Source organism: Scomber scombrus, chromosome 2 (assembly GCF_963691925.1).
Source record: "Scomber scombrus chromosome 2, fScoSco1.1, whole genome shotgun sequence".
Classification (NCBI taxonomy): domain Eukaryota; kingdom Metazoa; phylum Chordata; class Actinopteri; order Scombriformes; family Scombridae; genus Scomber; species Scomber scombrus.
Window position 1 is genome coordinate 26,284,888 of NC_084971.1, and position 23,374 is coordinate 26,308,261.

The 23,374-nt window shown below is 40.4% G+C and overlaps 1 protein-coding gene across 2 annotated transcripts; it reads right to left on the bottom strand.

Moving 5' to 3' along the window:
* Positions 1 to 3,162: 3,162 nt before the first annotated feature.
* Positions 3,163 to 22,351, bottom strand: fam193a (family with sequence similarity 193 member A). Of its 2 annotated transcripts, none has more exons than XM_062433806.1 (23): positions 21,980 to 22,351; positions 20,631 to 20,705; positions 18,954 to 19,196; positions 15,601 to 15,776; positions 15,332 to 15,499; positions 14,685 to 14,931; positions 14,391 to 14,515; positions 13,814 to 13,961; positions 13,619 to 13,693; positions 13,450 to 13,524; positions 13,242 to 13,354; positions 12,431 to 12,673; positions 11,980 to 12,136; positions 11,663 to 11,803; positions 10,929 to 11,207; positions 10,327 to 10,549; positions 9,920 to 10,228; positions 8,176 to 8,461; positions 7,897 to 8,083; positions 7,380 to 7,619; positions 6,329 to 7,223; positions 4,974 to 5,055; positions 3,163 to 4,215 (listed from the first exon to the last, which is right to left on the bottom strand). In XM_062433806.1, the coding sequence occupies exons 1-23, from the start codon at positions 22,199 to 22,201 to the stop codon at positions 4,122 to 4,124; spliced, it is 4,803 nt and encodes a 1,600-aa protein (XP_062289790.1). In that variant the 5' UTR covers positions 22,202 to 22,351; the 3' UTR covers positions 3,163 to 4,121. The 2 variants fall into 2 exon arrangements, with proteins under 2 accessions (XP_062289790.1, XP_062289781.1); XM_062433797.1 differs by having other exon boundaries at positions 9,872 to 10,228.
* Positions 22,352 to 23,374: the final 1,023 nt, after the last annotated feature.

Genomic DNA, 23,374 nt, shown 5'->3' on the forward strand with positions numbered 1-23,374 from the left:
GTCTCTTGATATTTTTAGTTCTTCCTTTAAAGAATATATATTATGAGCAGCTGGTTAGCTTAATTTAGCACAAAGACCAATAAGCATCTGAGATATAAATAGTCCAATACAAGAAATTATCCAAAATATAGCCTCCAGTAAAATCGCTCGAGTTTTTGTTTAAACACACAAGATACTTGTTAATAAGTCAGTTTCATATGTTGTAACTGTTAGACAGAGCAAGAGAAATAGCTGTTCCCGCCTTTTTTATGCTAAGTTAAAATAACCGGTTGCTAGCAGCAGTTTCATATTCACCGTACAGACATGAGTGGTATCGATCTTCTCATCAAAGTGAGTTTTTTCCCCAAAATATCAAACGATTCCTTTGATATAAATTCAAAAATAAAAAATAAAAATATTTACCAATGGTAGAATTAGGTTCATATTACACATTGTACAATAATTAAGGCAATAAAATAAAGAGTTGAAAAAGACTATTTCTAAAAACCAAAAGAAAAGGTTTCAGAGTTGGTACACCACCAAAGTCCCTAAGTGATTAAATGATACTAAGCAGCATCACATGCTAACTTACTCATCAGCCAACTGGGGAAGATATATGTGGCTTAATTACTTTCCAACACAGTTTATTTAATTTACATAACACACTAGCCTGGCTCCAGTTTATATACCCACAGAGAGATTGGTTACAATTTTGGTTTTAAAGGCCAACTATCTCTTTTATAAGTTAACCACATGCACAGTGGTAGAAAATACACACAGGCTTAAAAAGGCCACGATTATCTTCTGGGGATTCTCCCCCGCCAGCACACACCTACGCAACAACAGGGGCTTATGAGTGACTGCACTTCCTCACACACAACCGCTCTACCCACCAATTTGAGAGTGGAAGAAAATAGGTCACAAGTCCCCACCTGAGTGTCTGGGAACTTTTCTAAGAAACAGATGAATTAATAAGAAAAGTCAGGTGACAGTGGTAGAGCAGTTCCTGTTGGAAACAGGTTTCAAAGCACCAGGATGTGCAGGTGTAGCTGTCATATACTTTTAACAGATAGGGAAAACTTCAGCCTGACACTTATCCAGACAAACACAGAATGGATAGATTCAGCCTTTAATCTTGTGTGTATCCTAAAAGAATGGGAATTTCCCGCCATCACGAGGGAAATCCCAAAAAAGCAAAGAAGTATATTTGAAAAGCGGAGCACTGTTGACTTCAGTGGATCATTTTAATTTCACATAGGTTAGTTGCGGTAGTTGGTATTAATGAAAACTGGGTATTTTTGGTTAGGAATTTCAAGGTTTTGGCTGTCAAAAAACAGCACTGTGATAGATCGTATCCAGGAAAGAAAGGGGGATTCCCTCTTTGGATGTAGCCTCTTGTTCCAGGCAGCTGACAATGAAAAAAATCAGCATTGTGATTACAAGCTACAAGGCAGCTTTTGATCCCTTTTAATAATCCTTCTGGCGCTTGCCCCTGTCATTGTCAGACTGCTCTGAGTGCTTTTAACCACTCTGGAGCCATTGTTTTCCTTCATCAACAAGGACACTTTGTACAGCAAAAGAAATACTTGATGTACAATAAAATTATTCTAAGATTTTATTAGAGGAAAGTTTGAAATGAGTCAGTTATCTCTGCATCTATATTACAAAAAAACACAACTAAAATCTGTGCTATTTAAATGTTTTTTTTAGATCACTGCCTACGTTAGCCCCTCAAACATTTTACCAGGTGTTTCTGACTTGACTGCATTTGCGTAGTTTTGTGGGGCATTTGCTCAGCGTGGTACATCCGATCTTACATCACCGGTGACTGTGAGCGAGCGCACTCTGCAGAACAGCCAGACACTCATTCATACCTGAAATAAATTATGAGTCATATCTGCTCTGGTGGCTCTCACACAGCCTTTTGTCTTCTCTGAATGAAGTACATTTACCACATTTTGTCTCATTCATCAAATTTGTAAGAGTGGTAATTTTTGACAGTGAAATCCCTTACTTTTAAGAAATTGCTGCTCTTGGGAAAAAGTAAGAGGAAGCAGTCAACAAACAGCATAACGGAAGCTTACTTCCTCTTCCACTTTATCCTTTAGGCTTTTTAAAGGGAAGGTGTGAACAGCACTTTAACCACATTTAGACATTTAAGAAACTGTTTTAGTGTTCATTTTAACTTAAGAATGAAAATATATGAACATTTGGCATCTTATAAGAAATGTTAGGCAACTCTTTACTCTTATGTCTTTGAGCTAATAGGTGCGCAATTAGGTTTGAACACATACAGGAGAGAACTGAAAATTACAATTGAAGTCCAGTTCCTTAGTTTTCTTTAAAAAAAAAACAACAACCCAGTGTTTGTAAGAGGACTAAAGTTACATGTTAAATTAACAGCATTTTGAAACAGTACACAGCATAAAGAGGGAAAAGAACAGCATACAAAACGTTTACCAAAAAAAAGGTCCTTATGCCTCTTTAATTATTTAAACGATCTCTTCAGTGATGGAAAAACACCACGCAAGAGCTTTTACTACAGTGTTCAGTGAAAGGTATGTATTAACTCATCTACATCTAGATAAGCCAATGAATGACCTCATTTCACACTTACTTTACCCTGTGGGAATGTACTTGATTTCATAACTGCTTCAAACTAATTTTCCCTCAAGTTTCATAAGCATATATGAAATAGAACTATGTGAAAATACCTGAAGGAGCCTAATACCCGCTACCCCCCCCCCACCCCCCCCTCCTTTTTTTCTTCTTCTTTTTGTTAAACGTGCTTCACAATGAAAATTAACCTCAGGATCTACTTGACTCACTTACAGTGGCCTTCTAGATGGATTATGACTGTCAATTATTCGATTTCCCAAAAGGAGCCCATATCTGTGGGTGTGACTCACTTCGCAACCTTGTGTGTGGCTGACATGATGCAGAGCAGCGAAGACAATCGAAATCCTACCATTGTAAAAGAGGTACGTTTGATTCACCGGTCCCATGTGGGCATGGTCACACTGACGAGAAGTGACCGAGATGTAACGATGACTTTCTCACATGGGCTTGATTTAAATGTGAGTTCCTTAAATGTATGTGTAGTTTTAAGTGTCCATGTCCTTTATTGACAATTTCCACTGCATGTAGGAAATAAGATTTGACACAAGACACATAATCCTGCCATACTACTGTATTCCATCTTTCAAAAAAGAAAGACAAGATTTAATATTACTTAACAATATGTTAAAAGTAGCCAGTTTGGCTTCAGTGTTAATACAATATACACTCTATAACAGACTGATAGTGTGAGTATTGTTCTTTTTCAATTTCATTCTGAAAGTATTCTGATACAAGCTGGCTACAGGTCAAAAAGAAAGAAAACAAAAACTGTAACTGGTACACTTTTACTCAACAGTTTGTTAAACAGAACCTAAAAACCAAAAAAAGAACATTGTCAAGTATTACGCCTTCCTCCTTTTGGTGAAACGGGGTGGAAAAAGGGGGGTTGGAGGTGGGGGTGGGGAGGGGGGGGGCAGGGAGTGGAGACCAGCTGACCAAGCCCCCTTGTCAATCGTGGATGAGATGCCGTGCTAGGAGAACGGGAAACGATGGGATAGTAAGCCACAATATCTCAAATACAGCTTTTAATTCATTACATTTTTCTTTTCTTTTTTTTTTGTTGTTTCCATGTGTCTTTTTTTTCAAGAGGTAAACCATCCAGACATAGCAAGCATCTTTTGACTACAGGTAAGCCAATATAAGAAAATAATTTCAGACCATGGCTTTTTCAGTCAAAGAGAAATGCCCAACTCAGACTAAAAGCACACAAGCACGCAAGGAAAATTAATCAGATGTGAAGTAGCATTTTGTGATTCTTTTTCATTTCATTTAGTTCTGCAGGTGGATCAGTCCAGATGGGTCTGTGTTGGAACCACACAGCGACAAGAACAAAGCAAGGCAGCGTGGGTGTGATTTGGGCACAGCAGGAGAGAAGTTCTGGGAGGACAACAGTTGGATGGTGGTAAAGGGACGAAGGAGGGGGGTTGGGGGGTTGGGGTTTTTTCGGGGGACAGGGGGGGACGTGTGGGTTGGTATAGCTGTTAAGGTACTGATTGTGTCCTGACAGTCACTCACTAACACCTTCAATGTGCAGCAAACGTAGCTTTCTTCAAGCTAAAGTTTGACCAGTTGATGGAAAGCCGTTGACGGGTCTGCCGAGCAGAATCCAAGCAAAACCTGCAGAGATGAAAACAATAAAATATGTTGTAATTAAATAATCGGGTCTAATTGAACGGGTCTAAAAATTGATACCTTGATAAATGTTTCTGGCAGCAGAGAGAGTGTATTTTTTAAGTTTTAGTTTAACACCACTCGTTTTTGGAGAAAAAACACAATATCATGTCCTACTTTACCTAAGACATGAAAATATAACATAACAATAATGATTTAAATGTATTTTATTGAAACTGAATATTACAGGAACTTTATGGAGCTGTTGGGTTTATTGTATAACTATTAGAGCCATCAGTGTTCACAGCTACATCATAAAAAGAAATTTTCATAACTACTATCTTATTAAAACTATTAACTATTCATTTAACAAAAAGCCAAGTCAATAGATACGGGTTGCAGCAGTCTCAATGGACAAACATTAAGAAAAGTTCAATAAACCAATTAAAATGTCTCCTACTCTACTTAAAAGTTCATTCTCAGTTTTGTACACTGGAGGGTTCAAATCACATTATACATGCACAAGTGACCATAGTGGACCATGATCAGCTTTCAGTTATGTCAAATAATCCTGTTTGTAAATTCACACACAGAAACTTCCTCCTTCAGTAGATGAATGTGAAAACAACCTTCTAATGTGAAACTCCGTTTTTCAAAGGAAGGGGTTGTCATCCTTCTCGACTACTTTATTTTTAAAAGTTAAAGGACAAAGAGAGAGAAAGGATTTCAGAAACAATTCAGTCAGTCAAGTTCAATATACGTACCGTTTGAAATATTCCACCTCCCTCTCCGTCTCGTCCATTTCAGTGCTATCCAGATCGATGTCTTTGGGCAAGAAAACATCATCTAAAAAAAAAGAAACACATACATGTTTGACATTAGCTCCTATTTCAAATATATTTATTAATATGTTACTCTTTTATTAGTACTAGTATTGTTTTACTTGTACAAAGCAACTGATACAAGTTTCCAACATTGAGATATATCTTAATAAACCTAGGTCTTGATTTATTTGACTGCACCAGTATCAGCTGTGTATCTGTTGCCAGACTCACATAGCCTCTTTTAGCAAAATCAAATAAGGCCTTTCATAAGTGAATTGGCATGACGGGGGGAAAAAGAATTATAATAACAATAATAATAATAATAATTGTATCCTACAGTATATTAAAGTACATCCCATGATTTTTTGATACTTTACCAGGCCTCAATAGACTACCATTGTTTTTTGGCTGGTGAGAGAAACAAACTACCAGACATTTGCATATTTTAGCAGCATTTGGCGGGTTGCTGGTTGTATTTATAGCTCTGGTTGTTACATCTCTAAAATGTCATGTTATTTAGCCATTTACGACAAGTGCGGTAGGAGTCCATATACATACAATGTTTTAATATGGATCATTTACATAACCATAAAACCAATTTCCCCTTATAATTAATAACGCTACCACTGGGGGGGCACCGAAGTTGGACATTTTCAAATTCTAGAAAATAGTGGTTTTACTCAACTCAAACTCAAACCCAAACAGCTTTAGGAAAGATTTCAACGAATATAAGAATTGAGTATAAAATACATGTGAAATTTCTCCGTTTTGGTCCAGCAGGTTAAGAGAGGGACCAGAGAGAAGCTGACAAGAAGTGAAAGTGTTCAAAAAACTTTTAGATTTTTAGTGCTGGCTCCACTGCTGCAACTCTTCACTCAAAAAACAAAACAAAATCACTTGTACTTGTGTGAAGCTACACTGTCAGGACACAAGGTTGTAAAGGCGCAAGTGCAACACCAATTAAACATTTATTACGTCAAATAAAGTAACTCCTGTACTGGCTGCTCATACAGGAATTGCTAACCACACATTCACAAACCACACTGCTATGCTGAGTTAATACTGAAGAATACCCACAAGACAAATGAGGAATTGTTTAGTTGGAAAGTCAAGCTGTTCCTGGTCACAGTGTCTGAGCACAGTTTATACTACTGTCACCTAAGAGAGGATTGTATTTCCCACACTTAGCATGACGTCTGTAATGCCATACCAGTAATTAAGACAACTTACTGGATGTGTACCATTTCTTCAACTGAATCTTGAAAATGTAAACATTTCAGTCATCCAATACTAACCTATAGAGTTGTTCATTTTGTCCCCCTTCTTCTTCTTGTTCTTCTTGGTCTTGCCTTTGGGCTGTGGGGACTCTGCACTGGGAGGTTTACTGTTCTGCGTGGCCTGCTCAGACTGAGAGGTTGGAGGGGGAGACGGAGAGGGGTTTGACACAGGTGGACTTCTCCTGTCTTCCTTTATTTCGGTCAGGGGTTGCTGCTGCTGCGGCTGCTGCCTTTTTCCACTGGCACTTCTGTTGTTACACCTCTCCTCCCTCCGGGGTTCGGTGATCGGAAGAGGAGCCAGGGCCTCGAAGGGCCTGATTCGCGTTGCTTTGGTGTCTGTTGTAGTGGCGGGAGCAATGCAATTAGCTAACTTTGCTAGAGCATCTGAGCTCTTGGGTAACTCGGAGGCTTTCTTAACTGCGGCCTCGCACATGAACACCTTAGCAGACTGCTTGGCTTTAACTTTACTGTTGACCTCAAGCTGAGATGTAGAAGTGCCGTTGTGGAGGGTGACTGGAGTGTGGGGGATGTTGGCCTTCTCACTGGTGCATTTTGGGCTGTGCTGTGTGTTGGGCTGGGGTATGGGATCATATCTTGGTTCTTTCTGGTCAGGGAGGCGGATGAGGGTTTGAAGCAGCTGTGACTTTCCATTCTGAAGGTTATCTAGGACGTTCTGAGCTGTCTGTTTGAGGGGCTGTGGGTTGTTTTGAGGGGGAGCTGTGTTTTCCTTTGCTTTCTCTTTCTTTTTCTTCTTGGCAGCGCGATGTTGCTGCAGCTCCTGCAGCCGGAGCAGTTCCTTTTGAAGCGCAGCCTCTTCCTCTTCCTGCCGCTGTCGTCGTTGCTGTTCCTCCAACAGCTGCTGCTGCTCTTCCCTTTCACGGGCCTCTGCCTCCAGACGGGCCTTCTCCTCCATCTGAAGCACACAGACATACACTATCAACATTATGAAAAGCACCAAAAGGATTAGATTATTGAGCATCAGGGGTTCTTTATTTCCAAGTGGTTTAGAGGTCGCACAGATAGACACAATTTTAAGAAGAACTTTGAACTCTGTGCAGCTGATGGTTACCTTCTTTTGTTTATGTCTGGCCCGTTTTGCTGCCTTAGAACTGGAAGCAGGTTTATTGTCAGCACTGTTGATGAACTGCAGCAAGTCCTCCACGCGCCTGTGGTCCTCCACCCCTCCATCCCGTTCTATCACCGGCTGCTGTTCCTCACGTTTCGGCTGCTCCTCTTTACGTTTTGTCAGACGCAAGCGCAGCTTCTCCCGCATCTCTGCATAGTTTCGACTGGTAGGAGCTGCTGGAGGCTGGGCATAAAATACAGGATGCAAAAGATAAGAATAGTCTTTAAAGAAAATATTATATTTGACAGGCTAATGAACACAATTTTTCACTACATCTGTCATATATACAGCTTTTTTTTGCTGTACAATTACAAACATTTTAATTTGAAACCAATTAAAGATAGAATTAAAATTCAAGACTTGTAATTTGCATCCTCGAAATTTTGTAAGGAAATCGAAACATGTTAATTTGAGGTGAACTTTGTTCATTTCAGTTAGTAATTACGCTTTTGTGTCTTACCCCGCCATGCCCGAAGAATTCGCAGTAGCAGCAGTCACAGTACTTTCCTTCTTTCTGGTTGGTGGATGTGGAGGTGGAGGAGCTATGCTCCGAGCAGCTGTCCTCGTCCTGACTCTCCTCTCCATCGTACGGCTGATGCTCGTATGCCCCATTCCCCTCGCAGCGATGGCCTTCACAGTCAGGATCACTGAAAAGGATGATGAATAAAACCAAACCCTTTAAATAACTGCCTTCAATTTAGGATGTTTTTATTTCTTAAATGAGTCTGAGTTGGCTTACCTGCAGACGCTGGGTGGGGCGCTGACAGGACCATCTGCTGAGGAGGCTGGAGGCTCGGTAGGCGGGAGGCATAGACCCTGGTGGGCCTCCACAAAGTCTGGGGCTGGAGCGGCCATCTTTGGAAAGGGCTGCGATCCCATTGTGGGAAGGTGCGTGGTGGGTGCTGGGGGCAGGGCGGGGCCAGAGAGCGGAGGGAGGGAGGTCAGTCCTCCCGTAGAGCCGTTTCTAGGGGTGGTTGGAGCGGGTTGCCTATGGTCCTCTTTACCTAGATTGTGAAATACATCATCTAGGGGAGACAAAGATCCACTGGATGAGAATACTGTTTTGCTCTACCCTAGGCCCCAAACCAACGTGTTAAAATGTGCAGTTACTCACAGAGCTTCCACAAAAAGGAGTTAATTACTGACAAAAAGATTACCTAGCACACATATTTGCAGGAAAGAAAAACAAAACAACCAAAACAAAAAACCCCACAAGACATTTAGTCAAACTGTTTCTTCCTTTTTTTGTTATTGGAAATCTGTATCCTCTTAGTACTTCTGTGACCAAAACTGTAATAACAAAAAAGAGGAAATTAAGTTTATAGATTGTTTTTTGGGGGTGTAACTTTTTGGTTCCCTATTTCTATAATGCAGGATGAACACAACTCTGCTGCTCCCAAATATTTATTGGTTTAAAAGGGAAGGGCATCTTTAATGGCACTTGGCCAACACCATTATGTGCTTGATGAAAAATGGAAAAGAACCTTAGTGTTTGAAGGATTTCTGGGGTTATGGTGTACTCCTGTCAGTAGTGCAACACACAGATTGACAGCTCATCTCCTTGCAACGTATACCAACTCCTGCCCTCAAATGTCAGTCAACCGCTGCCAAAGGAAACACCCGCTTGTATCTCGTTTACTCTGATACTCAGTGGCCACAACATAGTCCAGTACATTTATTGGGTAATTTTTTTTCCAAAGTTGCGCATTGTAATTATCTTTTACAATAATCGGCAATTATTAATGATTTAATTTTACCAAAGAGATTTATTTTTCTTTAGTTTTGATTATAACGTATTTATTTAATTTGTCATTTTTACTTATTTTTACTGAATGTTTTTTTTTTTTTTTTATTGTCTAATTTTACTAAATCTCAATTTTTATTGTTTTATTTGCTGTTGTTTTATTGGTTTTTTTCTGTAAAGCACTTTGAGTGACATGACTTGTATGAAAGGTGCTCTATAAATAAAATGTGTTATTATCAATATTATCATTTTATTTTCATTTATTTTCTTAATGTTTTTATCACTGTTTCATTAGATGATTGTGAATTAACTGTTAAGTTTGCGGACCCCAGGACGATTGACATTCAAATCTACACACAGTAGCATCAAGTGTCTTATAAGTGCAATTCATTTTCCAAATCTAAATCCACATTTAGATTGAAAGGTTGTGGTGATCAATTGTTAGGAAGTCCTTATGACCTATCATCACAAAGATATTGAATAAATACCTTCGTGAAGCCCATGAAAAGCTAATAAAAAAGAAGCAAGAATGACCAAATTCTTTGTCCCAGTGTGGGTGAGCATTACATTTTTTAACAGACTATGACAGGCTAAAATGCTAAACATTTTCCTTGACTGGTAAACAATCTCTGTAACCAGCAAGTGCTCTTATGAGTACTAACCTAAGCACTGCTCCTACCTCCTATATTACCTAAAGAGTTGGGTCTTTTAGATGCTAGGTGGATAGGTGGGTTATTACTTGACTGGACAGTGGTGGCAGTGCAGGACACAGAGGACGTAGAGGCAGAGGTGGCCATCACTACTCGGTTGGTCTCCATGAAGGCATCCTGGAAATTGTAGAGACACTTCTTCTTGGCGCCACTCTTCTTCTGCTCTTTGGCTTCCGAAGAGGAGCATGACGACGAGGATGATGATGAGGACGAGGACGATGATGAGGAAGAGTTAGAGGAAGGGGGGACAGGGGTGGGCAGAGAGGGGTGTTCCCCTTGGGGGCCGATAGATGTTGGGGGGAGGGGGACGTCAGCGAGGGGTGGTCCGAGCATGTCACCTGTTGATACATAATGTGAAAGGAGCCATGATTTTGACTTGCTGTGTTTTTAGAGTTTGCAGTTTTTTGGTAATTTCTGCTGTGCCTGAGTGGCTCACCTGGCAGGGACTCAGGCAACAGCATAGAAGGATTCCAGCTCTTCATCACAGCCGCATCCCACAGGTTCTCAAACTTGAGCGAGAGGCACTGCAGTGAGCTGTTCCAGTCACCTGCTCCGCCTGCACCGCCAAAACAGTTCTGGTAGACGTGCTCGGGTAATGACGGGCTGAAGGCTGGCTGCTTGGCTGCTGAGTGGTTTGATGTTGGGTTTGGGGGAAGAGGCTTAAAAAAAGAAATTAAAAAAGAACAGAGAGGTCGAGTTAAGGTACAAGACAAATTGTCTCATTACTTTGGGATTATGAGATGAACTGATTTGAGCTGACATACAATTTATTTCCGGATCATACCTACCCTGATTGGGTACACTCTGACCTCTTGTGGTGGAAAATTAAAATGACAGTTAAACTAAGTGAAACTAAGAGTACAACTAAGCTTACTATTGTTCCTGGAACCTTAAAAAAAACCCCATGAAAAGGAAATGAATCAGTCTTCCCTGAAAGAAACTATCAGAGCTACAACTTTACGCATCATTAAAAAAAAGAAAGAAAAGAAAGTAAAATCAGTCTATCTTTATGGATGAGTGGGGTCAAGAGTTCCTCACCTTGTTGTGTGTGAGAGGAGGACTGGGAGGGTAGAGTGTAGGGTGCAGTAGGGGCCGGGAGAAGTTGTGTAGGGGCAGGTGGCCGTGGATGTGGGGGTAGAGGTGGAGGGCGGGGTGGGCGGGGGGAGCCTTGCTGTCTGTGAAGAACTGGTGTCCGACAGCGGGGGGAGGCGTGGCATGGAGCCGACTAGGGGGCAGGCATGTGGCAGGGCCCAGGTTGGAGGAGCTGGGGTCCTGGTTACACACGTGGCACTCGCAGGCATGCTGGACCTGTTCTACCTGAGGTGGTAACACAAAGTCAAAACAGGTTGTCTGCTTTTGTTCTGGAGTGTGTTCCTCAATTTAAGATAATTGGTTCCCCAATGTATGGGGGAAAGTTCAAGGTCTGGGTACTGTTTGAAAATTTTGTGCAAATACAATACTTTCAGTATGAGTATTGATGACAAATGATGATACTTGATTAAAGAGGAAGAAAACATTCAATGCCAGTTTTCTATACTAGAAATTTTGATACTCTGGTGCTACAGACACATTTTGGCCAGTAACACACACACACACAGAACAAGAACTGCGGTTAAAAAAAAAAAAGTGTAAATCTCCACTGTGAAAAACAATCCTGTAATATACTGTGATTGTCATTCCTTCTTAGGTGTCTTAACTTAAAAGTTATGACTATATGTGCAACAGCTCAATTCCCAGCATTCCCAAACTTCTCATTAGAGGTGCGGTAATACCTGCTGGTGATTGTAAGAAGGTGGAGGACTGTTAGTCTTTCCTGAGGAAAGTTCCTCCTGCTGCCCCGGGGGCTCCCCACTGCCGTCAGCTTCCTCCTCGTCACCCTCTGACGAACTACTGCTGCTGGTAATGTGAGGAGACTGAGGCAGAAATGTATGAATAGGACAAAGAGAAGATAGTATTAGGAAATGAGTGAGGAACAGTTCCCGAACTACTGCTAACTCACTCATAATGAACATCAGTTTCATCATCCAGAAACTCGGCAGGGAAATTCACAACTAATCTTAGGCATTGTTCATGTCAGCGTGGAACTCACCCCTGGCTTCAGTGTCACGTTTTCACCTTCCCCATTGATCTCACTGTGGAGGCCGTTCACAGCTGCGCTCACAACACTGCTGTCCTCATAACCACTCATGGGGTAGATGTCCCCAAACTTACTGGACAACGGAGGCACTTCGTCATCATCACTAATACTGGAAGAAGAGAGAAATGAGTCGTCGGTTAGGGGAAAGCGAAAGAGGGGGAAATGGTCGTTTCTAAGAAGAGGTGTGCAATAATGATATGAAAGACACATTTTGCCAAATACCTTGAATTCAATTCTTCATTTCAGATATGAATTTAAGGATAAAGGATTTTCATCTTTAGGGGTTAGTAAACAAACTACATCACAATCTAACCTGCGCCTTAAAGTTGCGTTATAAAGATGCGTAACAACAACCATTTGACTGAGACTGGGACTTGCATTCGGACTGGTTGGTTTGACTTACAAAGTGTTTGTGTCCCCTTCAGGCAGAATAAGTCTCGGATGCTGCTGAATGGTGATGGGAGAACTGGAATTGGAGCCAGACGCTGAACTGCCGGAGGAGAGGCTGGGAGGGTGCACCTCTGCCAGGTAGTCCCGAGGAGGTTCCCCTTGCAGAGGCAGCTTGATGTGGAGGTCCTCAGCAATGGGAGAATCCATGATGCCACATGTCAGGATGTGAGAGAGACTGCAGTCATCACACGTGCACCTGTTGGGGTTTGCAATACGGACAAAATTAATACTGCAGTAATGATTACAGCATAATGTCAAAAGTGATTATCACTGTATTCAACTTGACTTTATATAAACTTCAATTCATGTTCATCTTAAGTTAAATGGTTTTCAGTTTTACTCGAAAAAAACTCATTTTGACAAAGAAATAAATAATACGGTTTAGGACTTCATGACACCACAGATCTAAGTCAAATTTACCAACCATTCATTTTGACAGGATGACGTATGAGACGTTTGTCGTTGTGTGATTACTTGTAGAGACAGGAAGTAAATCACAGCCGAGCCCCAGATGTTTGGGAATAATGGTATAAAAGTGATTCTGTTGCTGAAATCCAAGCCTCTAGCAGATTTAGATTATATCCATTTTAATATAAACTACAGATTCAAGAAGATCATAACTTGTTAAAAGATTAACGGGATCATAAGAATAGATTTTCTTTCAGTTGACAATAAAGCTGGTTTCAATTATGTTTCAAATCTTCTGCAAGGAGAGAGAGTTGATCCCACGCCAGATAATGACATAGCTAATCCTCTAAACTCACCTTCTCCGATAATTACAGTTTGGACAGTCTGGAATACTCAGACGAGATGACAGCATTCTCATAGTGTCTGTGAAGTTGTTGTCTCCGGTGGGCGACTTCTTGCTGTTAGGTAACTAGAATAAAAAGAGAGGTAGAGAGAACAAATAAAGAACTGCTCTGAATCAGAAAAAAGCACTTTATAATCAGCCATGATAATCTTGTATTATACCTGTTCTTCTATATATCTTCTCTGTTTAAAGAACTCCCAGTCTTCCTTCAGCATTCGCTGCTTAGTCTTCAAAGTCTGGAAATTGGCAAATAATGAAAGGAACATGAACTTCTATAGATCAAAGATAGAAAAGCAGACAGTATTCAGATATTATTTTAAAATGTCTTACGTTTTTGCTAATCAAGGACTTGTGTGGCTCTGTTCTTTGGTTGGTGAGACTCTGACCCTCCACCTTAAAAAGCAGCTGCAAAAGAATCATATATAGTGTTCAAACCCTTATTATCTTTATCCATCTTTAGTCCCACCATTATATAAAAGTACAGTTACTTTCTGCATCAAATGTATTAGTGTTGCATATGTTTACCTGTTCATCTACGTAGTCATCAATCCTCTTCTCACACTCCTGCCATTCAGCAGCAACTGAAGCCATCTCCTGCTGCAGCTGCTGGTAACTCTCTAACAAGGTCCTGTACATATCTTCATTGTATGAATCATGGGAGGCTGTGCCGTGTCTGAAAAGAGGGATGAAAAATAAGACTTGTAATTTGTAGACACTTACTGAAAGGCTCAGGGGAAAGAAAGATGCAAAATGTTTAAATTTAACTAGACTGAGAAGTCTGGGAATGTCAATAACTTATTTAGCCATAAACCAAAGTATTGGACAAATTATAGTTTTGACTTGATGATGGTACTGGATGAAAAACCAGGGGATCAAGAAGGATACATCCTTTGGGGGCCATGAATGCCTGTACAAAACTTAATTAATCTTAATCCGTCCAGTAGTTGAAAGTTGTAGTTGATATTTTCGTCTGGGCCTTATAGGTGGACCACTTGACATAGCCATGCTAAAAACATCTGTATATGTGGAACAATAGTTTGAAACTAAAGTAGCAGATTAGTGATGAATAACTTCTATTTGAACTAGTAAAGCTATATCTTACTTCAGCTGTGCAACCAGTGCAGGTAAACTGCTGTGCAAGATGGGTTCAGAGAACACCAAATTCTCAAAAAGGTGCTTGTTGTGCAGCTCCCACGTCACCTGGAATTTCTGGAGGTGCTCATTCTCCTGAAGAAAAAAAGAGTTTGGATTATTGTTGGTGGAAAAACAGTAACACCGATTATGTCACAACATAGCATGTGCTCATTTCATTGTTGACAAGGTAAAAACATTGCCTTTGGTGCCACCTGCAGGACAGCTAATGCATAGCTCTAGCTTCACAAAAGAGCAAACTCACCAGGGTGAGTAGGAAGCCGCTGATGGTACGTGCAGCTTGACAGAGGGCGTTGTACTCCTCCAGCAGCAGGGAGATGAATTGGTGGGCTTGAGGAGGACCCTGGGCTGCAGCCACGGTCCCCACTGGTCCTGTAGTCTTGGAGCCTGCAGACAAGTGCTTCAGTAGCCGCACCTTCATTTCCAAGACATATTCACGGGCCTGCTGTTCCAACCGCTGGTACAGCTGGTAGGGGTCCTTCTCGCAGAGTCTTAAAAGGGCAAAATAGATTATTTAACAATAGAAAACCCCGAAATATTATTGTTTGGACAAGTGGGTGTTAATGAAACTCCCTTCTATCAAATCAAAATGGGTTTCTCTACTGGCACAACAATGTGATTCAACAGGAAATACATCATATGAAGGAAGTAAAGATGGCTTTTAATGCTGTGTTTAATCTGACCAAATACAGAAGAGAAGGAAATAGTTTCAGCTTGTTGACATAATTTCTTTCAAAGGCTTTCAGGCCTCTGATTGTTTTTACAGAAGCTTGTTTCCTGCATTCACATGGACCTTTACAGTTCAATAGAGACATCTAGTGGACAAATACCCTAGAATAAAGACATATGACAGAAAGCAGTGAAATGGAGCGGTGCTTGTAGTTATTATACCTGTCCACCAGCTCCTTCATGCCCTCCTTGTCTCTCTCTAGGGGCTGGTCATGGTCGTCTGCCAGTGGTGTTCCTGTCTGACGGTAGATGCAACGCACCAGGTAGCGAACCTCCGACCAGTGGTTCTGCAGCTGTTGAGATTCCCTCTCTGACTCGGCGGAGATCTCCCTGTAATTCAAGGCGTAAATTCACAAAGATCACAACCACTTTAGAATAAAGGTAATCAATCGAAATTGAATTCATTTGAGTGGCAGTCGTGCTGAACTGACCGTCTCTCATTGCAAGCTTCACAGCTGCACACTGTATCAGCAGGCATTGGTGCGGTGAGGTCCGGGGCAGGGAGCATGGGTAGTGTAGGCGCAGCAGTGGTCAGTCTGTCCCCTGGGGTTGCTTCCTGGCCCAGGTTTCCATTACCCACAGGCATGTGCAAAAGAAAGTCCTGGCTCTGTAGGAAATATGAAAAATAGCATACTAAAATTTAGAACAATCTTTAAACGTTTCTCAAGATATAAGTGAGTAAGCAATGATTTAAAGACACTTCTTTATTCCTGTGTTGTTGCTGAATCATAAATACGGATGGAGCAGTGACATGACGTTTATCATGTTTAGATGTCTAAAGTCCAAAAGACGCTGTAACGGGAAATCGTATAACTAGCACACATTGGGAATGTCAACAACAAAGTACATTGAGCCTGAAATAAAGCATATAACATGAATGTGGAACAATTCTCTGTGTTTAGCAGTATTTTATGTTTTCCAGCAGAGTGATCGCATACAGAGCCTCAAAACACCTCTAGATATTTTATTTATAAAGTCAGAACTGTGGGTCGCAGAGGTCTGAACATTGTTACATCTCAGCAATACATCTCTCCTTCCTTGTCCGCTGTGGCAGCTACAAGGCCAAAGAAAAAGACATGCTCTGAACTGCCAACAAAGGAAGTTAAGGAACAGCAGCTTGCATCAGCTAATCGAAGAATAAAGTCTTGTGCCTGTGTCAGGACCTGTTAATTGGACAAAATACTGACCATTTATCATAAAGCAGGAACTGCACAGGACAGATGTTACTTACTCAGTAACTATTTACCACCAATGTGCTGAAATATGTCAGAATCTACATTTAGACCAATTTCTAATCAAACCAATTTAGATAACATAGTTAGACTAACCTTGCTAACCTCGGTGGCTAAGATTCAAGCCTCACTGGTTTTTGATCTAATCAGTGCCAAGCTGCTGGACCTACAGTATAATTATGTGTTAAAATTTTGTTGATGCAAATTTAACAATTTCTGCAGCTGCTTCACAGTAAAAGCTTTCCAGCGGTTTGGCTCTTCAAGCCCATAATAATGTGAATCAGCATAGTAAGGCCCTGCTGTGAGGATGCAATGGAACAATACATTTATGAGGAAACCAAACCCAACCAGAGAAGCCAAGGCTGAGACACACACACACTCACACTCACACACACCCCTGAAGAAGACGAATACCCCTGATATACAGTACAAGTCACAAGTTTGGAGACAGCTTTCCATTCATTTTAATGAAAGAAAGGAAAAAGAGAGAGAGAGAAAAGAAAAGACAGCATGTCAAAAACATTTGACTGAAACTGTCCCTGACAAGCTTTAATATAATGCATGACCAAAAACATGTGAAGCAGCTCTAAAATGCAACCACACACGACTACTAGAGGTAAAAAAGAGGAATTTTAGATTTATACCATAATAGGGCTGCAACTAATGATTATTTTCATTATCGAATAATCTGTTGAATTTTTTTTTGATTAATCGATTATTCGCCTAGTCTATAAAATATCAGAAAATGGTGAAAATGTCGTTTACTGTTTCCCAAAGCCAAAGGTTGTGTCGACCAACAGTCCACAACCCAAAGATATTCAGTTTACTATCACAGATGGTTGAAGAAACCAGAAAATATTCCAGAGATTTTTCTTTTTCTGGCCATGCAACTTTAAATCATGGTGTCAGTAAGGCAGTGTGTCTCTGAGATCACGTCTCACTGTAGAAAAGAAATCATGCAGAGGTGGAAAAATCTAACTCATATGTGTAAAAGCATGTCACTAATGCGATTTTAAAAATTCTGCTACAATACGCAGATTTAGATCGATAGATATTTTACTTTATTGATCCTTCTCAGGTAATTACTCGGTTATGGCAGCTATATTCACAGTCAAGACAGCCACACATAACATAAAACACATCTGTAACAATCCAGTGGGAAAAAAATGACCAAAACACCCCAAAAATGTTACTAATAAAAACTAATAAAATACTCAGTGTCCGGTTTGGTCCTACTTTCTGCGTTCAAATTTACAAATCCAATAGTTGTAATGACACAGGAATTTCTCATAATTCAGATCTCTTTCAGAGACACGTCACCAATGTGCAAACAGCCAAATTAGCAAGAATTGTTGCTGTGTTGAAACATTAATGGGATTAGCAGAGAGGAAGGAGTACACTTTGCTTCTGACTGAGAGTTTACTTGAGGCTTAGGTTGCACATCCAAAATATAGCACCGAGAGCTGTCAGCGAGAGTATAGAAACAGTGGTGATATTCAGCTTTAGGATGTGCTTTAAAGCAAATGGCAAAGGACAAAACTATTACTATATAGTTTATACTACAAATAACAGATTTTCCTGCTCATTATATCGCATTCTCACTCATTCTCCAGCAAAGCAGACACGGGTAAAAAATAACTCCCTATAATAAAAAAATGTTAAGTTGTTTCCTTTTTAAATTTTCTACGTGGTCAGAATTTGTTAATAGTCAAAAGCTTCATGAATTACAAGCAATAAAAATCACACCCTTATAAACACAAGCCAGATGAAGAAAAGTTACATTGTACTCGAGTGAAAAAACTGCTGGGTTGAATCACAAGATTCCCACCACTACTAAATTAGTGTTGTCCTTAAAAAGACAAGTTGAGTGCATAGCATGGGTCGTCTAATATAAAGAGGCTCTTTATATGAAGAGGTATTAGCCTGAGACATCATGGCATCTATACAGCAAAGACCTGAAAAGATAACTGCAGTCCCGCTCTAATGTGTAAAATCAAAACAAACCCCAGACACATCTTAAAAATTAGGAATTTACTTCAAACATACTGAAAAAAACAACTGAATGTTATCTTCATGTATGCATTATACTTTACTGCATTGTAAGTATTTGATCCACTGCTTTGTTCTTTGTTCAAAGAGCGTGACAGAAAATTTGCATATTTAAGCTTGATACTATTATCTAGCCATAGTTTAAGCCAAGTAAAAAAAAAAAAAAGTAAAGATAACACGTCCTCTATTTAATTCTCTACAGCAACAGCTGCTACGTCTGACCGCTGCCTCTGTTGTAGGCTTTCTGGCAAAGAAGCAGAGGTGTCTAGTGAAGACCCGGAGGCTACAACGTGCACTGAAAGAATGACCACAGCTGTGTTGGCATCAATGCAGAAACATAACATTTGTAAATGGTGAATCATGCAAAGAACTTGGAGACTTGTGATGAAGTCTTTTCATTAAATCCATAAACTTTGAGTGTCTGTCTTTTTTTAATAATCTTTAGCCACATCCTGCGACTTCAAAACATTTCCTGTGATGTCGCTCATACCCAGGTGACTTACCCCTAACGACTGCTCCAGAGCAGTGTGCCGGTCTTCCTTCTCCACTGTGCGCCTGCAGTCTGAGCACACCCACAGAGGCAGCTGGAGGGCGCTGGGTGTCTTGGCGGGTTGCGCTGTCCCGTTCTGACCCGGGATCCCTGCCTCTGAAGGCACGGTGCTGTCTTTACGCTCACATCGGCATAAGAGGCAGCGATCGCCAGCCGTGTAGGGAGCCCGCTGGTTCAAGCCAAACGTGAATGGGGTCTGCGGCGGGTTTATGGTAGTAGTAGTAGGAGGAGGAAATAGAGAGAGAAGGTATGAAGTTACTGTCAGTGTGAGGTTGTTGTGGGTCACTCATCATCTCCCATTACTCCAGTAGTAGTCTGGCTGAGCTGTTGCTGCACTCAAAAGCAAAACAGTGCAACAATAATTGTGCTAAGTGCTTAAAACTGGTCTTTTTTTGCCCAATTTTCTGCCTCTATCATTCAATACTATATGATGGTGTCAATATGTAATAAAGCAAAAGTAATCTGCATGAAAGCACCTTATATTTACAGTTTCATTAACAGTATTTGTCAGATGTCTTAATCAAGCTACTGAGTTTAGCCTCACACATTTAGACTAATTTCTCAGCATCATACACAATCAACGTTTACAGTACAACTAAACACAGCCAGGTGTGGTGACGAAAACACAGGAGGTAGCTCAGCTCATCAGCCACATGACACATCCTCAACAAGCCTGTTTGACTCACTGTGTGTATTAAATTTAAAAAGGTGTGTTCTGAGCAAGACACTGTTACAGCCGTATTGATTATTTACAATGATGCATGTAAACAGGACAACATTTTCTTTTATCATATTCAGTAATGCACAAGATGATACTTCGGATCAATATGGGAGACGGGGACTTTGCCTCATGCAACTGTAGCTCCAGAAAGATGTTACTGGGATACTTTTCTTATATCAGAGCAGCAAGATATACATTCCTATAAAATGTGTTTGTACATAATAATTCAAGGTTATTTAAGGCCTGAAGCTCCGTCAGAGTGAACGGGTGAGCTCCAAATGTGATATGTGATGACATCATCAACATCTTGAGGATGTAATTTCCAGTTTAGCTGGTTGCTGATATTGATTTTTACTGCACAAACTCTTTAGAATAATCCAAAATTCATGGCAGATCTCTCCTCTGAAGAAACGCTTTTATTACAGTCCCTTGAAATATGGATAAATGCCAACAGAGAGCTGCTTCTAGAGGTGTCAGCACTATGACACTGGTGTTAAAAAAAGTGCTGCAAAACAGAAATTAGGGTTTTAATTGTTCATTCAAGGTGGACAGTCACAACACAACAGGACTGGTGCCCACCCTGTTCTCCAAGTGTGTTGTCAGAACACAAATGTTGGAGCATCTTGTGTGTGTGTGTGTGTGTGTGTGTGTGTGTGTGTGTGTGTGTGTGTGTGTGTGTGTGTGTGTGTGTGTGTGTGTGTGTGTGTGTGTGTGTATGTGTGTGTGTGTATGTGTGTGTTTGTGTGTGTGTGTGTGTGAAATATTCTTTATATTTATGATAATCAGGCCATCGTGCCACTTTGGACATGTTTTGATTTTAGTATGTAAGGTGTCAGGAGAAACGTTTTTAGCCGACGGACTTCTGATGTAAAAAATTACATTAAATGGAAACATCTGATGTGAATTTACCTGAAGGACTCCGGAGAAGTCAGCATTCACTGGTCCTTCTGTAAACTGTGGTGTAACACTGTTATTCACTTTGACCTGAGGAATAAAAAAAAAAAACAACATAGTGTTTACACACAGATGCCCACTCACCACTGCAAAGTAAAACATGATCAATTCTTTCAGTGTAAAGCTTTCTTGAGACAGCCTAAAAAGAGTGAATCACCTTTTCAGATTTGATCATTTAGTTCAGTGTCTGTCGCTGATTGACTTGGTGAGCTAATTGTAACATCACATTTCAAATCATTGCTTGGTGAAGTAGTGACATTTCTCCAAGTCTACACGCTGTGTGTGTGTGTGTGTGTGTGTGTGTGTGGTGCAAGGCAGAACATTGTTAAACAATGTAGTCAGATATACTACTATATACTATATAAACATAAATGTGAGCACAAATAATGCTTGAACATTTCTCATTAAGTGCAAGATGTGTGTGCATGGACAGATAGCCACTGCCAAGATAGGAGCTAGTTAATAGATAATATGTCATTAAGATCATATGAAACAGTAGCACGTGTATGTATTATAAACATTACACATTGTAACTATGCTGCTACAACAGTACATTAAATATAACACAATAAGCAGAACATAATTTATGAGTTTAACCACCCAATATAAAGTCAGGTGTAATGAAGTCAATGGAACATTTAGTATTAGTGCCAATTGAGGCCAACTAGGATACCCCAAATAAGTCTGCTGGTTTAGGTTATGTCCTGGCAAATGAGACTAAGAAAATAAAAACTTTATATAGCAGAGAAAGATAGGAAGGTCAGCTTGTAAAAACACATTCAAGGCCCGTCGGCACTCAAAGTTGTTAGCATTAGCTAGCATTCATGTTTGTCTGTGTTATATATATATAGCAGCTCTGTGTTTAACCTAATGTTACTCCTCAATAATCTTGTCTTCACCTGTGTGTAATCTCAACCCTACACCTGCACTGTATTAGCTCAAAAACAATGCTTCAAGGTGTTTCAGTTGTCAGCTCTCTTAACTTTAGCTAACCATGGTAGTCATTACAGATAAAGTAGCCTGATGTTTACGGCCAGTTTCTAACAACTTAATAAAGACACGTTTAGCATTACAACTATAACTCATGGCTTTGTACGCTGGCACGGTAACCCACAAAGCATAACAACAACAAGCATTAGCGTTAATTAAGCTTAAGTTTCCATCTATATACGTTGCCATAGGTTAAGTCTGCTAGCTGCCTTTTTCTCGCATCAGTGTCGGGCCCGGATCAGATGTGTGTCGATGATAACGCTACTGTAGCTAGAGTCGCTCCACCCGTTTTGACATCCACCGGTCAGTCTCACCTCTCCGTTGATGCCCGTGATGGACCCCATGTTCCCGTTGCCCGCGCTGCCAGGTGTTAGAAAGCTGACGACAGAGGCAGGTGTTGCTGTTCCCGCACAGCCCAGGGCCGAGGCAACCCCGGCCTTGCCACCGCTGGTGTTGCAGACAGCACTGCAGCTACTGCCACCGCCCCGCTTGTTCTTCCTGCGTTTAGCCCCTCGTTTAGCATCGGTTGGACTCATTTTTTTTCCACAGAAGAAGCGAGACAACTTGCCGTCCAGACTTGGCAGGGTCTCAAGTGGAATGCCTGGCACAATCACTCGGGTGTAAATCCCGGGTAGCGATTTAAAGACTCCCAAAACGACAGACACTCAGTCCCATCAAAGTGCAAGGCGACTTCATAGATTCCAATATGGCTTCTGGCTGAACTGCCTCAGCCTGGCTTCAGCTTGCGTTGCAACGTAACGACGCGATCCGTACCGCGGAGGCTGATGGGAAATGGAGTTTGTCGTGTAGTCATCGCCTGATATTACACCAAAATAATTATATCAGGTCCCATACAAATATGTATCGCCTAACAAAATCTGACATCACATAATGTAAGTCCATTTCCGTCAATGTGATTTTTAAAAAAAAAAGATCCTGTAAGTAAAAATAATGAGAAAACTTTCTCACAATAATTATTTATTATCTCAAAATAATGACTTTGATCTCAACATAATGACTAAGTATCTCAAAAATAATGACTTGGTATCTCAAAATAATCAGAAACAAGAAATTACTTATCTTCTGACTATTATTTTGAGATACGAGGTCAACATTTTGAGTTAATAAATGAGAAAGGTTGTCATTATTTTGAGAAAGGTTGTCATTATTTTGAGATAAGTAATTATTTTGAGTTACTAAGCCATTATTTTTAGTTACTAAGTCATTATAGTTTCTCATTATAATGACTTACATGATTTGTTTTTCATCATCACATTGTTGGTAATGGGCTTCCACAAAATATAGGGTGGCAGTAACTGTAACAAATCTTTATATATATGAATAAAAACAATGCTGACCTCTCCTCACTGCCAGGGATGGCCAGCCAACTTTTTGGTACAGAGTACAGTGGTGGGCACTGTAGAGAGTGTTGGTTATAAACCTTATTATTAATGCTTGTAGAACCTGATAATGTAATCATTTCCCGATAATGGAATAACTCCCAATAATGGACCCCCCCCCCCCCCCCCCCCCCCCCCATATATATTACATTATCGGGAAATTATTACATTATCAGTTTAATAATGATAATTATTTTCTGTTTCCACAAAATATAGGGTGATGTCATATAGGTAACAAAGCTTTATATATATATGAATAAAAAATCATCGGTACAGAGATTGTTACATTATTGGGAAACATTATCAGGT

What these genes read in the sequence shown, in the direction of transcription:
- fam193a (XM_062433797.1), bottom strand. Translation starts at nt 22,201, where the DNA reads ATGAGTCCAACCGATGCTAAACGAGGGGCTAAACGCAGGAAGAACAAG. An exon ending in GTTGCCTGAGTCCCTGCCAG is followed by an intron (nt 10,229 to 10,326) that starts GTGAGCCACTCA and finishes ATGTATCAACAG; the next exon opens with GTGACATGCTCGGACCACCC. An exon ending in CAAAATGAACAACTCTATAG is followed by an intron (nt 5,056 to 6,328) that starts GTTAGTATTGGA and finishes CTTTTTTTTTAG; the next exon opens with ATGATGTTTTCTTGCCCAAA.